General features: G+C 39.1%; 1 protein-coding gene across 13 annotated transcripts in view; it reads left to right on the top strand.

The window, feature by feature from the left end:
- PNPLA4 (patatin like domain 4, phospholipase and triacylglycerol lipase) overlaps positions 1–17,247 on the top strand; it is a 151,176-nt gene that overhangs the window by 85,349 nt on the left and 48,580 nt on the right. For 2 of the 13 annotated variants that reach the window (XR_014239270.1, XR_014239271.1), the window contains exon 6: positions 15,068–15,244. The exons of 10 other annotated variants lie outside the window; for them this stretch is intronic. Coding sequence is in view for 1 of the 3 variants with exons in the window: in XM_082375872.1 (XP_082231998.1) it covers positions 15,068–15,091 (24 nt within the window). In the remaining 2 variants the exon portion in view is untranslated. Of the gene's footprint in view, positions 1–15,067; positions 17,015–17,247 lie in introns of those variants that run through there. One more of the 13 variants, XM_082375872.1, reaches the window with a different exon arrangement.

The raw sequence follows: 17,247 nt of genomic DNA, 5'->3' as shown, positions 1-17,247 counted from the left end.
TATTTCTGTGTCTCTGTATCTGTGTATCTATCTATCTAATATATGTAAGCTCTCCTTCTTTGCCAACTTGGTTGTGATGTCTTGCCTGTCCATCATTCAACAATTGGATTTTGATAGTTCAGCAATAAAATTCTAAATTAAGTCACTATGCAAATTGCCAAAAAGAAAAAATTTTTTTGGTCTGAGGCATTAATTTGATAACTTGCAATATGCATGCTAGATTAATAAAATAGTGACAATTAAGAATAAAAAGAGGTTTCAATAAAAAATCATTCAAAAATATTATTCACAGGCAAATGGCAAGCCTATGCCTAGTAATAAAGTGTGAAAGACATTCCATTAAATCAGGAATAAGACAAGTATGCCTGGCATCTCTGCTACTGTGCCTCTGGTTTTGGAAGCTCTAGGAAATACGGAAGCAAAGATAAATAAATAAAGGCTAAGGAAATGTGGAAGAAAATAGCAAAACCAGTATCACTTGTAAGTTGTGTCCAGCATTATGCACATGAGGTAACACACCACAGATGCTCAATAGTTCAGTAATCAGTGAATGATTCTGCGCCTAGAAATCCAAGATAATCAACTGAAAAAGTATTACAAAAAGTTAAAGAATTCATTAAAATTGCTATAATAGTATACAAAAATTAATAGTACTTTTATACCAGCAGAATTTAAAAAGTGGAACAGTGAATTCACTGTAGCAAAAAAGATGCATAACCTCTTAAATACGTGCAAGACATATATGAAAACTCTACATATTTACCTACTTATGTAATAATGACATAAAATCTTCTGAGACAGGAAGATTACACCCTGTGTGGTGTATAGTCTTATTAAGCTACACATTTTACAGACTTCGGTCACATGATCAATATTTTTATTTTCAAAATGTGACAAATAGATGGTAACACTCATCTGGCAGAAATGCTCAATGACAGCCAAGAAAGGATAAGTGATTTTTTTTCTTTTTCTTTATATTTTTTATTAACATATAGTTGCTTTACAATGTTGTGTTTGTTTCAGGTGTACAGCAAAGTGATTCAGTTATACATATATATGTATGCATCTATTTTTTCAGATTCTTTTGTCTTATAGGTTATTACAAAATATTGAATATAGTTCCCTATGATATACAGTAGGTCCTTGTTGTTTATCTATTTTATATATAGTAGTGTGTATCTGTTAATCCCAACCTCCTGATTTATCCCTCCCTCCCTCTTCCCCTTTGGTAACCATAAGTTTGTTTTCTATGTCTGTGGGTCTATTTCTGTTTTGTATGGAAGTTCATTTGTATCATTTTTTTCTTTTTAGATTCCACATATAAGCGATAATCATGTGATACTTGTCTATGTCTGGCTTACTTCACTTAGTATAATAATCTCTAGGTCCATCCATGTTGCTGCAAATGGCATTATTTTATTCTTTTTTATGGTTGTGTAAGATTCCATTGTACATATATTACTACATCTTCTTTATCCATTCATCTGTCGATGGACATTTAGGTTGTTTCCATGTCTTGGCTATTGTAAATAGTGCTGCAAAGAACATGGGGTGCATGTATCTTTTTGAATTATGGTTTTCTCTGGATATATGCCCAGGAGTAAGATTGCAGGATCATATGGTAGCTCTATTTTTAGTTTTTTAAGGAAACTTCATAACCGTTCTCCATAGTGGCTGTACCACTTTTTACATTCCCACCACCAGTGTAGGAGGGTTCCTTTTTCTCTACACCCTCTCCAGCATTTGTTATTTGTAGACTTTTTGATAATGGCCATTCTGACTGGTATGAGGTGATACCTCATTGTAGTTTTGATTTGCATTTTTCTAATAAATAGCGATGTTGAACATCTTTTCACGTGCCTACTGGCCATCTGTATGTCTTTTTAGGAGAAATGTCTATTTAGGTCTTCTGTCAATTTTTTGATTGGGTTGTTTCTTTTTCTGATATTGAGTTATATGCGCTGTTTGTATATTTTGGAAATTAATCCCTTGTTGGTTGCATCATTTGCAAATATTTTTTCCCATTCTGTAGGTGGCTTTTGTGTTTTGTTTATGGTTTGCTGTGCAAAAGCTTTTAAGTTTAATTAGGTCCCTTTTGTTTATTTTTACTCTAGGTGATGGACCCAAAAAGATATTGCTGCAATTTATGTCAAAGAGTGTTCTGCCAATTTTTTCCTCTAGGAGTTTTACAGTATATGGTCTTACATTTATGTCTTTAATTCATTTTAAGTTTACTTTTTGTGTATGGTATTAGAGAATGTTCTGATTTCATTCTTTTACATATAGCTGTCCAGCACCATGTATTGAAGAGACTGTCTTTTCTCCACTGTATATTTTTGCCTACTCTGTTGTAGATTAATTGACCATAGGTATGTGGGTTTATTTCTGGGCTTTCTATCCTGTTCCATTGATCTATATGTCAGTTTTTGTGCCAGTACCACACTGCTTTGATGACTGTAGCTTTGTAGTATAGTCTGAAGTCAGGGAGCCTGATTCCGCCAGCTCTGTTCTTCTTTCTCAAGATTGCTTTGGCTCTTTGGGGTCTTTTGTATTTCCACACAAATATTAAAATTTTTTGTTCTAGTTCTGTGGAAAATGCCATTGGTAATTTGATAGGCATTGCATTGAATCTGTAGATTGCCTTGGGTAGTATATTCATTTTGACAATTTGAATTTTCCAATCCAAGAACATGGTATATCTTTCCATCTGTGTCATCTTCGGTTTCTTTCATCAGCGTCACATAGTTTTCAGAGTACAGGTCTTTTGCCTCCTTGGTAAGTTTATTCCTAGGTATTTTCTTTCTGATGCAATGGTAAATAGGAATGTTTCCTTAATTTCTCTTTCTGATTTTTCGTTGTTAGTGTATAGCAATGCAATAGATTTTTGTGTATGAATTTTGTATCCTGCAACTTTACCAAATTCATTGATGAGCTCTAGTAGTTTTCTGGTAGTGTCTTTAGGATTTTCCTTGTATAGTATCGTGTCATCTGCAAACAGTGACAGTTTTACTTCTTTTCCAAATTGGATTCCTTTTATTTCTTTTTCTTCTCTGATTGCCATGGCTAGGACTTCTAAAACTATGTTGAATAAAAGTGGCAAGAGTGGACAACCTTGTCTTGTTCCTGATCTTAGAGGAAATGCTTTCAGCTTTTTACTGTTGAGTATGATGTTAGCTGTGGGTTTGTCATATATGGCTTTTATTATGTTGAGGTAGTTTCCCTCTATGCCAACTTTCTGGAGAATTTTTATCATAAATGCATGTTGAATTTTATCAATAGCTTTTTCTGCTTCTATTGAGAGGATCATATGGCTTTTATTTTTCAATTTGTTAATGTGGTGTATCACACTGATTTGCAAATATTGAAAAATCCTTGCATCCCTGGGATAAATCCCACTTCATCATGGTGTAAAATCCTTTTAATGTACTGTTGGATTCAGTTTGCTAGTATTTTGTTGAGGATTTTTGCCTCTGTGTTCATAAGTGATGCTGGCCTGTAAGTTTTTTCTTTGTGATATCTTTATCTGGTTTTGGTATCAGGGTGATGGTGGCCTCATAGAATGAGTTTGGAAGTATTCTTTCCTCTGCAATTTTTTGGAAGAGTTTGAGAAGGATGGGTGTTAACTTTTCTATAAATGTTTGATAGAATTCTCCTGTGAAGCCATCTGGTCCTGGACTTTTGTTTGCTGGGAGTATTTAAATCACAGATTCAGTTTCAGTACTTGTAATTGGTCTGTTCATATTTTTTATTTCTTCCTGGTTTTTCTTGGAAGATTGTACCTTTCTCAGAATTTGTCCATTGCTTCTAGGTTGTCCATTTTATTGGCATACAGTTGCTTGTAGTAGTTTCTTATGGTCCTTTGTATTTCTGTGGTGTCGGTTGTAACTTCTCCTTTTTCACTCCCTAATTTTATTGATTTGGGCCCTCTCCCTTTTTTTCCTGATGAGTCTGGCTAAAGGTTTATCAATTTTGTTTATCTTTTCAAAGAACCAGCCTTTACTTTCATTGATTTTTTTCTATTGTTTTCTTAGTCTCTATTTCATTTATTTTTGCTCTGATCTTATGATTTCTTTCCTTCTGCTAACTTTGGGTTTTGTTTGTTCTTCTTTCTCTAGTTGCTTTAGGTGTAGGGTTAGGTTGTTTGAGATTTTGCTTGTTTCCTGAGGTAACCTTGTATTGCTATAAACTTCCCTCTTAGAACTGCTTTTGCTCACAAGTTTTGATCAAAGAGGACAAAAGAAGAAAGGAAGAAAAAAGACCTACAAAAACAAATCTAGGAAATTCCCTGGCAGTCAAGTGGTTAGGACTTGACACTTCCACTGCCATGGGCCGTGATTTGATTCCCTGGTCAGGGAACTAAGATCCCAAAAGCCGAGTGGCACAGCCAAAACAAAAACAAACAAACAAATCCAAACAATTAGCAAAAAAGGGTACGTAATTTCTTAGTGTCTTTTGTCTGTTTTCCTAAGGAAGCATTAGAGATGTTTCTTATTTAAGGAAAGCCAAATAAAGAGATCATTTTTAGGACAATTAATTATCAAAACTTTTTGTTGCACATGAGGGAACCCCGGTTCAAATGACCTTCAGCCAAAGAGGGTTAAAAGAAAGGAGGAGGAATCACTGGAACATTTGGCACACAGACCAGGCTCTATCTGGAACACACAACTGCCCAGATGAAGTCACCAGGTATTCACTATCTTTAGTACTGGTTCTCCCCAGAAGGTGAGTAAAGTGGCTGCTCTCTGAGCAAAACTTGTATTTTACCATATTAGTGGCCACAGGGCATAAGGAGAATATTGTTTTTAATAGACTTAATAGAAAATTCCAAGAGGCAATTCTGATTGTGTGTGATTGGGTCACATGCCATCTCTGATGTCCTGTGGGCTTGGGGCTGGATATTCTGACACTTCAGGCTTTGAGGCCATGTTCACCTTTTTGGCATGAGGATCAAACACTATGGAAAGAGGTAAATACTGAAATATTTTTATTACTGGCTTTTTATAAAGAATAAAATTGATGTTTGCTCAGTATGCTATTAAAAGAATCTCTTCCTCCAGGGAAGCCAGAGTTGTACATTTTCATCATATGAGTAGTCAACTGTGTTGAATTCAACAGAGAAGGTCATTTAAAATACAGATGGGAAAGCCACCAGATATGACATCATAGAGACAGACTAGCAGTGAGAGCCTGTTTTGTTGGAGGGATAGGCTCTGGAAAATAATAGCAATGAGTTGAAGAGTGAAAAGAGATGAAAATATGAAAACAAAGTTCTAGTCTTCATTTTGAAATGACAGCTTGTGGGAAAAAACCCAATACGTCTTTGAGTAATGATGCTTTAGGCTCCTGCATTTCAAATTGCGGTCCTGGGGCGTTGCTTAGCAACTTGTTAGAAATGTAGAATCTCAAGGTTCATCCCCAACCTCACAAACAGAGTCTGCATTTTAACTACATTCCCAAGAGATTCATTGAGTCTTGAGAAATGCTTCTTAGATGGTGCATTCCACAGTGATAGGAATAAGAAATTGTTCTGGGAGGGTCGTAAATGGCAGGTTATACAGTGTTGCTATATTTTATAGACCGATTTTTCCAATGTGTTTGTTATTAAAGAGATGGAGAGAGGAGAGTAAACTTGAAAGTTAGATGTGTGGATAGATATTATTTTTGGTCGGGGTCAGTAGGGAAATTGGGAAAGAAGTGTCTGGCATCTTTGTCAGCACATGAGGAAGAGCCTGTGGATGGAGGAAAGGAAGAGAACACCAAGAGTGTCCATTTATTGAGCAAGTTTCTGGTGAAAGTTGGAACAGGCTGAGTCGAAGGCATTGGTGCAAGACTGAGAAGGAGCTCCTTTAGAGAATCAAGATCTCAGGCAGGGAGACGTGGACTAGAACAGATTGGTTGGGTAGAAGAGAGAGTGAACAGGGTGTTGCCTTTCATTTCAGAACAAAAGACAAAGCATCTAAGTGTAGAACAGCTATGTAAAAAATAAAATAAGAAAAAAAAGTGAGTCTGCCGGACTAGCTGAGATCATTTATTTTGACTATTTGTGAAACCAATAAATTGCTTTGTACCACAGTTAAAGAGCCAACACGTGCAAACAGAATAAGGACTCTGATGGTGGGAAACTGGAGATAGGAGAGTGGAAAGTCATGGTGTGAAGGATCCTAGGATGCTAAGAAAGCACTCTGGTGCCAGAGCTGCCCTGGATATGTTTGGATGGAATAATGGATTGGGAGAAATGAGGTGTGGGTCTGGGAGAGAAACATGGAAATACCACAACCGCAGGATGTATTCTTTCTGATGTGAAAAGTCCATAAAACATACTGTACATAGAACTGTAGTGTTGGTGAGCCAGTTTCTAAACTCATTAGAGAAAACTGCTTTACCTTTGACATTAATAGAAAATGAATATCCAAATTCCATTACCATTTGAGGAAAAAGTATTAATAGGTGATAGGATGTTTCTGCAGTAACTTATTTTAATGATTGATTAGTAATGACATTATTCCTCTTTCTACCACCAATGGTAGAATCACTTTAGCAGTTTACTTAATAATTTAAAGTTTAAGACTTTACAAAATAGTTTATGTGTTATATTTTTATTGTACCCAAATTTTGCAAAAATCAGTTTTCTGATTTTAAACTGAATTTAAATTTTAAACTGATTTTTCTGATTTTAAATTCTGTTTGTTTATTTATTTATTTATTTATTTATTTATTTATGGCTGTGTTGAGTCTTCGTTGCTGTGCGCGGGCTGTCTCTAGTTGCCGTGAGCGGGGGCTACTCTTTGTCGCGGTGCACGGGCTTCTCATTGCAGTGGCTTCTCTTGTTGCGGAGCACGGGCTCTAGGCTTGCTGGCTTCAGTAGTTGTGCCACATGGGCTCAGTAGTTGTGGCTCATGGGCTCTAGAGTGCAGGCTCAGTAGTTGTGGCTCACGGGCTTAGTTGTTATGCCGCATGTGGGATCTTCCTGGACCAGGGCTCGAACGTGTGTCCGCTGCAATGGCAGGCGGGTTCTTAACTACTGTGCCACCAGGGAAGCCCTTAAATTAGTTTTAATGTTTCAAAATGTTTCCTAGTGAATTCACTCTTCCGCTACTCCACTGTGATAACAGTTTTGTTCCCTTCCTCATCTGCTTAGATATCATGCTTCCCCCAGTCCTTCTCAGAATCAGCCTGTATCCTCACCTTCCACACCATGGAGGAAATAAAATGCATCTGATGGGAATTCCATCCCCTTCTCATAGTCAGTCTATTAAATCTTCCTGTACTCACTCCTATTTTCCTTTCCTTCCCTCTTACTAAAATGGAGAGAATGTCTCTCCCCGCCTCAGAAACCAAAATTTGTGCATTTAGTTTGTTGCCCCACACCTCTTACCCTTTCAGGGAGCTCTTTCTATCATTCACCTACTCTCTCCTGCATCATCAATCTCTCCCCTTCTCTTTCATACTTTCCATCACCACCAGGCTTCAGTATCTCTCACACGACAAGTGAAAAAAAGTTCTCCAGGGCCCCACTCCCCTTTGGGGCACCACCATTTCTCTCTACTCCCATTCAGAGCCAGACTCGTCCCACCTCCATTGCTTACTTTCCATAAACCCTCTTCCATCCTATTCTGGAGTGTGCACCGTCCCTCCATCAAAACTACTCCTGCCAAGTGGAAAGGTGTAAGGAGACAAACCCAGGGGCGTTTTCATTGCTGCTCTTGCTTGATGTCCTGGCAGTATTCCACATGCTCTCTCCCCAAACATGCATGCTCTCCCCAAACATGTGTGCTCTCCCCAAACATGCATGCTCTCCCATGGTTTTCCTCCTGTGTCCCTAGATGATGTTCTTAGCTTCCTGTGTTAGCTTTTTTTTTCCTTCAACACAACCTCTTAACGTTGGGGCATCTCAGATCATCTTGCGAGCCCTTAGCCTTTCCCACTCACTCTCAGTAGGTTAGTGGATCTACAGATGCGATCAGTTGACGACACCCAAGCTCTAGCTCTGGTCCAGACTTGCCATTATATGACCCCTAGCCCCATTTATCCAACTGCCTATTGAATATGCCTCAATGTGGCGGTCTCTGACACAGCTTAAACTTACCTTTATCCCCACCATGGCTCTGAAACCCTCAGTTATGTTTTTCTTTTTCAAGTCGCACCCACTTCCCATCCAGATGTAGGTTTAAGCATATATAGTCTTTTAGTTATTGTCCTTTGCCTTTTCGTTTTTTCATCTTATTCTTTCAAATGCTGAATTATACCACCTACTTTCCTTTCGACAGTGAACATCTCTTACCAATTAATTCTATTAATAACCAACAAATACTTTCATGGAGTAATCTTGGTTTGTGTCATGTTACCTAATTTAAATATTTTTAGATCACATATTTTCAATTAGTGATGAAATCCTCTGCATTTACAGGATCTTACTGACCATATTCCAGAGGACATTGTTTCCTTAGTTTTATCTGTCCTTTACCAACATGTATTTCCAGAGTTTAGTTTTAATCTTATCCATTTCTACTAGCTATAAACAATGTGAGATATTGATGCATCCGTCCTTTTTAATTTTGATAGACCACTGTTTTTACTTTGATACCTAATTTACCTGTATAGCATTCTTCTAAATATCCATATTTTATTTATATAATCAATAAAGCAAAAGCTTATTAATTAAACAAATTAGATTTCTATTGGCATTTAAACATCGATTGCACACCTAATGAATTTTTCTCTATTTAATTCAAACCACAGTCTGCTGTATCTGATTTTCTTAAATGCTTTAAGTGCTGTATGAGGCAGACACAATACACACATAATATTAAACTTGTGAAAAGTGGATTGGTTCACTTAGGCTAATCAGGTCAAAAGTGCTAATAAATTTAAGGGTGTTTCTTTACTTTTATATTCTTATTCCCTCTTACTCATTTTTAGGGTTGTCTTTCTTGGTTTCATCAATTTTACCAACTGTACACGTGTCCAGTGTTTCAATAATGCTACACACCCTAAAGATGAGGAGCATTCTAGCTGCCCATAGTCGAAAGATTTATCAACCAGTTTATTCCTGGTCTAGGTCATGAGGATTGTTTGCATCTTCCACGGTGAGTCTACCTGAGTTGATTACTCAGCAAGAGAGGTCCTGCTTTATAGGTCACTACTGTCCTTTATATAAGGAACTGTCCAAATCACTGCTCCCAGTGGTTGGTCCGTTTTATTTTCTGGTAACCCCAGCTTTTATCCCAAGCTGTCACTTGATCTGGACATCTCAGCTTTCTAGTACAATTCAGTAAAACCTTAACTTAGTACCACTTCACCTTCATTATACAGACTGGAGTGAGCCTTCTTTGCCATTGCTTGTTCTGAGGGGGACCTAGTCAAGCCCAGTTACGTCGGAAAGTTTAGGTCACTGCTGCTCTTCGAAATTACTGTTCGTGCCCGTCTACAGTTTAGTCCTGGGTATTGACTTCTGTGATTATTGACCATTATTATGATGAGATTATCATTCTCGGTGTTTGGTCCCTTAGACTAGTACATGCTTATGGTTATCCCTGATGCATACGTACGGAACACATGTCCTGCACTGTTTAAGCTGAAGTACTGCCAGTTCTGTCCCCAGGAGTCTGTCCAAATTCTTGGACGGTGGTAAAAAATAAATTATGAAGTTGCTTTTGATTGCCATCTGCCTAGCTCGAGAAATAGTATCTGAACACCCTCACAGACTATCACCAGCTGCGACTTTAGAACCAGATTGGTCCCTTGGAAATAGAAACAGGTGTTTTACATACCATAAATATAGTTAGACAGATGGAATGTTTAGGATAGAGAAGAATACTCCTTACCTACTTATTTTAGTTCCCATTATCTTTCTTGTTCTTCCTGAATAATCTACGACCATCAGTAGAAGGTTGTTTTTGGGAGAACAGTCATGAAAAAGGGAAACAAATTTTTATTTATGGCTTATGAAAATGTAGAAAATCGATGAATACAGAATTATACAAAGCAGAATCGATGGCTATAGAATAATGCAAGGTACTGAATTACTACACATAGGTATTGACACCTGTAGTACCCTTAGTTTTGTACTGGCTAATGTCTTTTGACTGTGGTGGTGTTTTTATAAACGATGTATCTTCATACTCTTGATGAATACTATTTAAAGTTCTGTTCACGTTCTGTACATTTGCCATATCTTTTTACCTCTTATAACACCAGATAATCTGCAACAATACTCACAAAAGTATTGTAGTCCTAAAATTTTGCAGAGGAAAATGTCACTTATTTTTACATCCCCCTTCTACATGCAAAGCATTTCCAAACTGTTATCACGTGGGCTGAAGTATTTCCCCCCTCAGGGTTATTTTGAAGCTAGAGAAGCTTCCGAGCCTGACAACATGCGACGTGTTAGTTTCAGGTGAGTTTACTTCCTTCACACAAAAGTCAGAAGACTTAGTAAAAGAAAAAAATATATACAGGAAAAACTTTGAGGCTCTCAAGCTACAAGTTTTGCAGTGGATAGCTGCCTTCTACAAAATGGATTCTGAGGGTTTTTAGAATCTTCACATCTGACAGAAAACCTTACTTGAAAATATGCCTGGTGTTTTCATTCAGAATGGTATAGGCACATTGGAAAAAAAGTGTATGTACATTAAAAAACAAACAAAAAGTCTTCAAATCATCCCCAATATCCATATATTAGGAATATTCATTATTATCTGTTAGGCATATGATTGTTTCTTTGAGTGTAGAAATATGGACACAAAAGTACATCTTTATTTTTTTAAGCACAAAAATAATTTGGTTCATACTTTCTATAGAATGTATATTCTCCTGCAACTTTAATTTTTTTCCCCGTTCAGTACCATTTCAAAGAAATCTTTTTTTAAGTTTTTTTACTTAAGTATACTTAATTTACAACGTGTTAATTTTTGCTGTACAGCCTAGTGATTCAGTTATATACATATACGTTCTTTTTCATATTCTTTTCCATTATGGTTTATTACAGGATACTGAATATAGTTCCCTGTTCTATACAGTAGGATCTTGTTGTTGTTTGTCCATTCTATATATACTGGCTTGCTTGCATCTGCTAACCCCAAACTCCCAGTCCTTCCCTCCCCCCCTCCCCCTTAACAACCACAAGTCTGTTCTCTGTTTCTGTGTTGTAGATAAGTTCATTTGTGTCATATTTTGGATTCCACATATAAGTGACATCATATGGTATTTGTTTCTTTCTGACTTACTTCGTTTACTATGATAATCCATAGGTCCATCCATGTGGATGCAAATGGCATTAATTCATTCTTTTTTATGGCTGAGTAATATTCCATTGCATATGTGTACCACATCTTCTTTATCCATTGATGGACATTTAGGTTGCTTCCATGTCCTGGCTATTGTGAACAGGGCTGCTATGAACATAGGGGTGCATTTATCTTTTTGAATTAGAGTTTTGTCTGGATATATGTCCAGGAGTGAGATTGCTGGATTATATGGTAGTTCTATTTTAAGTTTTTTTGAGGAACCTCCATCCTGTTCTCCATAGTGGCTGCACCAACTTACATTCCCACCAACAGTGCAGGAGGGTTCCCTTTTCTCCACACCCTCTCCAGCATTTGTTACCTGTAGACTTTTTGATAAATGGCCGTTGTGACTGGTGTGAGGTGATAACCTTGCCGTAGTTTGTTCTGATTTGCATTTCTCCAATAATTAGCGATGTTCAGCATCTTTTCATGTGCCTCTTGGCCATCTGTATGTCTTCTCTGGAGAAATGTCTATTTAGGTCTTCTGCCCATTTTTTGATTGGCTTGTTTTTGTTGTTGTTGAAGAAATAATTCTTTTGAATTAAGTTGTTAGTTTTAAGTTGCTCTTATCTGAGTACCCAAACACTGACACGATCATCTCCTACTCGTGGTCCCTTAGAGTCTCTTCGGTCTTCATGCATCTATCACTGCATGCTGCCAATACTTCCATAGGAGAAACCACTATGGGAAGAAGTGCTGACTCGAAGGGAATACACAATTGAAACTCTGAAAAGTTCTAGGCAAATTCCCCTTCAAAGAAGGTGGTAGGAAGACACACTCTCTAAACAGCTTCTGAGAACATTTTTCTCCCCACCTTTACTAACAACGAATAGTATCAATCTTTTCAAATTTTGGTGATCATGTAGACCAAAGTAAATGGAACGTGCACCTTGTTTTAATAGAGAGAACATATTAATCTTCTATTGGGTTTGTTTTATCATGTTAAGGATCCATTTTGTCCATATTCAGAAACTCACGCGGTAAGCCATGTGTTCTTTTGGAATTCCTTAGTAATGTGTTTCCTTGCTTCTTGGTCCTGGTGGGGGAGGCGGGGCATTGCTCCTTTATTCCATTATTCCTGTTATTCCTTTTCCTATTTCCATCGAGAACAAAACCTCCGCTCCGTGGTTTAAAAGGGATGCCTGCCGGGGACAGACTCGCACTACCTCTTGCTTACTCCTTCTTCTTTCACATCTGTCACATCTGTGTCTCGGAGAACTCTTCTCCAACGTGGTCCCCACGTAGAGGGCGTTTGGCGTGGCCCTGGGTTCAGACTCTCATTCGTTCCTTTTCTCTCAGAAGCTGACCCTGCCTTCAGGGAGAGGCTAACTCACTCCCTCCCAGCTCCTCCTGCCAAATCCACACACGGGAGGCCCACCTCCTTCTGGTTCTCTTCTTTGCGCGAAAGATGTCACAAAGACCATGATTTTTCATGTGTCCAGCTTTGGCAGCTATGTTTGGAACTTGCTCTGCTGGCTCCGGTTTTTCCAAAGGCGGATTCTAGAGTTGGAATGGGGTCGGGGTGCTTGGGAGGTGAGAAGATTCTTCAAGGCTAATTCATCCTCGAATACATAAGACATCCTACAATTTGGAGACACAGACTTTATGCCGATCATCACATGAGTTCTTTTGTGTGAGCTTTAGCATATGTCTCCTGTTCTCTTAATTACTAACACCCCCTGGTCCTCAAAATATTTGAGCCAAATATTGTGCTCGTACATGATTAATCTGATTTGTGAAATTCCACCGTATTGGATTTCTTTGTACCCAAAGGGTATCCAACTGGAGGACAGTTTCTACATTGATTCAGACTGTGTATATATAACCAAAAATCATAAGCATGATGTGATATTTGAATTAATATTTCTAATTTTAGATATATTTCTAAAATGAGATCATAAAGAATACTTTTTTACATGACAAAGGGAATTTGCCAGTTTCCCAAAAGGTGCCTAAAATCTGAAGACGACCTTTTGATAAGAATGTTAAATTTCTGTGTAAACAGACATTTCTCCTGGAGCTGGCTCATCTCACAGCCAGTGTGCTATGCATTCTACATAACACTAAAACATCTCTACCCTTCAGAAGGAAGGCGAGGTGTGTATGCCATATTTTTACAAATAGGCTCTGTCAACATGTGTTTAAGTACTAATCAATCAACATTATACACATAATCAGCCTAACAATTTGATATTTGTTTAGGGTTCCTGCAAAATTAACTACTCACAGAAAATTATGAACAGAATTGGAAAGCAGTGCCATGCCCAAGAAGATAATAAATCCAGGCTCTCTGCTAATTTAAATCTTATTCCAAGTGTAGGTAGGATCTGAAGAGGAAGAAATGCAAACGGAGATGTTCATAGAACATTCCAGTATTCATTCATTCACTATACATTGATTCCATGCCGAGGTCACAGGGCATCCCCAAGTACAGCATATAAGCCTGTGGAACACTTTTTGGATGCAAAATTTAAGACCGTATGGAAGAACAGTTTGAGGAACCAAGGTAACAAGTAAATCACTGACCTCTCAGATGGTTACAGTCTTTCATTAAAATAAAACAAGCCAGCTTACTGCCTGCAGGGCATGTTAACGGTATTAACATAGAAATAAGGGGAATTCTGTCACTGATTGCCATTTTCCATCTCTTGTTCATGAGATCTGTTCTTCCTTGGGCTTCAAGTTAATGCTTAGAAGTTGCATCCTTTATGGTAAAGGAGGGACATAATTTTCCTGTCTTTTCCTTGAGCCAGGTGTTCTTGGTCTTTCTGAGTTTAAGCCTTGCGGTTATTACGCTTTGTTTGCTGGTTCCTACTACTGTCCCAGAAGAAATCTGTGAATGCTTAAAATGGACAAACAACCAAGTGCAAACTGCTTTTAACCGACTCAGCCTGCAATTCCAATTTGTCTGATAGCCTTAGCTCTGCCCATGCTAATTTTCTGCTGACACACACATGCTCAGTTCTCCTTATTTGTGGTTTTTTTTTTTTTTTTTGGCCACTTGGCTTGTGGGATTTTAGTTCCCTGACCAGGGATTGAACCTGCACCCTCGGCAATGAAAGCGCAGAGTCCTAAGCACTGGACTGCCAGGGAATTCCCTCGGTCCCCCTTATTTGGATCTGAGCGTTCTCCCTCCTAACAGACACAGGAAGACAGTTATAAGACCTGGATTTGCTTTCTCTCAGTCTCTCCTTTCCCAAGGTCTATTCTAAAAGTCCACTTCTATTTAGGCTTCTTTTTTTTTTCTCTTATACCCCTCCTCAGGATTTTTAAGCACCTGGTTTGCTTGGCTGTTAATGGGGTTAATGCCTAATTAACCCTGGTAAGAGTGACACTCACCTGCATTGACATTTTCCTCATTGTTAAAAAGGCATACATAGATTAACTCATATGTGGTAGAATAGTTTTAAAAAAAAAGGGTAGCTTCAAATTAAGGATGGGTCACTCCATGTGTAATATGCACTGTGCCACGTGTAGTAGGGTGAGAAGGGGTACCCAAATGGTGGTACACAGCTCCAGTATTCAAGGAGGTGATAGCTATATTACAAAGAACTCTGGAATACCAGTTGGCATGTAGAAGATAACAAGTTTTGAGAAGAGAAAGCAGCGAGAACTTTCCTGCATGGGTGTGTGTGTGTGTGTGTGTTTTGTGGGCTAGCCTGGCTGGTGAAGACGTACAGGAGAAGAAGACGCAAGAGGACCTCTCTGGGAAGAAGGAACAGGTTGTACAAAGATAATCTGGAAGCAGAGCCCAGGCTAATGTGTAATTTGTTTATCTGAAGCGTCTTCTAAATGCAGCATGGTGAACCGCGGGAGATAAGACTAGGGCATGTCCTGGAAATAAGCTTGTGCTGGCCTGGCCGGCCTGAGGACCGTGTGAGGACTCCCTGAATGGTGGAAAGACACTGATGATTCCTGAGTGTGGAAGGAGGAAGGCATCACAGTGACATTTCAGGAAGGTAAGTCTGAAATCACCGAGTGGGAATGAAACAAGACTTAAGGAACCAGTTGCAGAGATGATTATAATTCCGTGAGAGGATTTGAGGGTCTGAATTAAAGTAATGGTGGAGAACAGATATCGCTGAATGTCCTTCTAAAGGCTTCTTAGGAGCATCCAAGAGCTGCAATGACCCTGTGGATCCATCCACAGAGGGATGGATAAAGAAGATGTGGTGTATATGCACAATGGACTACTACCCAGCCATGAAAAAGAATGAAATAACGCCATTTGCAGGAACATGGATGGACCTTGAGATTATCATACTAAGTGAAGTAAGCCAGGCAGAGAAAGACAAGTATCTCATGATATCACTTACATGTGGAATCTAAGAAAAATGACACAAATGAACTTATTTACAAAACAGAAACAGACTCACAGACTTAGAAAACAAACTTATGGTTACCAAAGGGGAAGAGGTGGGGAGGGGTAAATTAGCAGTTTGGGATTAACAAATACACACTATTATATATAAAATAGTCAACAAGGACCTACTGTATAGCACAGGGAACTCCACTCAATACTCTGTAATAATCTATATATGGGAAAAAATTCTGAAGAAGAATTGATACATGTATATGTATAACTAAATCACTTTGCTGTACACCTGAAATTAACAAAACATTGTAAATCAAGTATACTCCATTATAAAATAAAACTTTTTTCTAAAAACTAAAAAAAAAAAAAAAAAAAAAAAAAAAAAGACCCTATGGCATTGCCGGACTAGTCATTTTGGGGAAGAGCCAAACACCAGAGAAATCAGGTGAGTGTTGGAGCTTTCAAGCTGCTTTGGCTCAAGAGACGATGGGCTATGACCCCTCATTTGGGTTTGGGTTTCAGTGGCGCCTTCACCCTACCCTTGGGGCCTGGAGTCTCTAAGTTCGAGCCTAAGGTAGATGCAAATCAGAACTGAACCGGCCAAATCCCACTCCAACCTCAGCACCGCACAGAAGGCTGCTCTGGGCCAGAGCAGAGGAAAAGAGGAAGGACAGGATAACCAACGACGACCATGCGTCCTTGGGAAACGGGGGTCTGGGTGGCGTAGATTTGCTTTTGTACAAATGCAAAGTGGGTACTGTTGGCATCCGGCTGAAAATAACCCAGTTGGGAGCTCGGGGAGAAAGGTTAGATTTGAGGACTCTATTTAGGCTGTGTTGCCATGGATAGAACTGTGGGAGGGGTGAGATTTCTGAAGGAGTGGGGGGGGACACACTCACCAGGAGAGGACCAGACCCAAAGATGCAACAGGAGGGGCAGAGATGAAGGATAAGGAGACAGGGCGTGTCACCTTCTCCCAGAACCAGGTTCACGTGCAAGGGGTGTATTCAAGTGAAGTGCCCTCGGGAGGAACCAAGAGTGGACAGAGGGAGACCGGGAGGGCAAGGAGTCTGGTAGTTCTGTTAACGGCCGGTGGAGCTGTAGGGAGAAGCCCGCCGCTGCTGGGGCACAGGCAGAGAGCCAGGGTTCAAGGATCCGGGGAGTTCAACAATGTCAGCTTTACCATAAGAGAGGCAGCAGGAAAGTCGCTCAGGCTCATGTGGTCCGAACGAGGAGGGAACAGAGAGGCAGCTGAATCCTCAGAGGCCAGGCGGAGATCAAGAAGTCCAGGAGGAGTGGAGAGTCACAAGTGACCCCAGAGAGCCGTTTCAGGAGAGCCATGGGAGAAGGAAGAGGGTTTTAAAGGAGGAGAAATGAAAGGGTAAGAATTGAATAGATACAGCAAGAGGAAACTCCCACTTGGGTTGTTCAGCCATGAAATACGGCGGCAGGAAGTTCTGTCTTGAGGGGATATTTTGGGAAGCGTTGCTCTCCCCGAAGTGCAGCTGAATACATGTATCGTCAAAGAAAACATAATAACTTACATTTGTAGAAAGCTGCCATCACATTGCGACTGGAAATAATTCTTATTAAATGGCATTCCGTCAGAGCTCATCACGTCTTGTCCGCTCCAGGAGCTGGAGTATT

The sequence above is a fragment of the Balaenoptera borealis genome (genome assembly GCF_965194805.1).
Source record: "Balaenoptera borealis genome assembly, chromosome: X".
Classification (NCBI taxonomy): Eukaryota; Metazoa; Chordata; class Mammalia; order Artiodactyla; family Balaenopteridae; genus Balaenoptera; species Balaenoptera borealis.
This window is presented reverse-complemented; position numbering and strand designations above follow the sequence as displayed.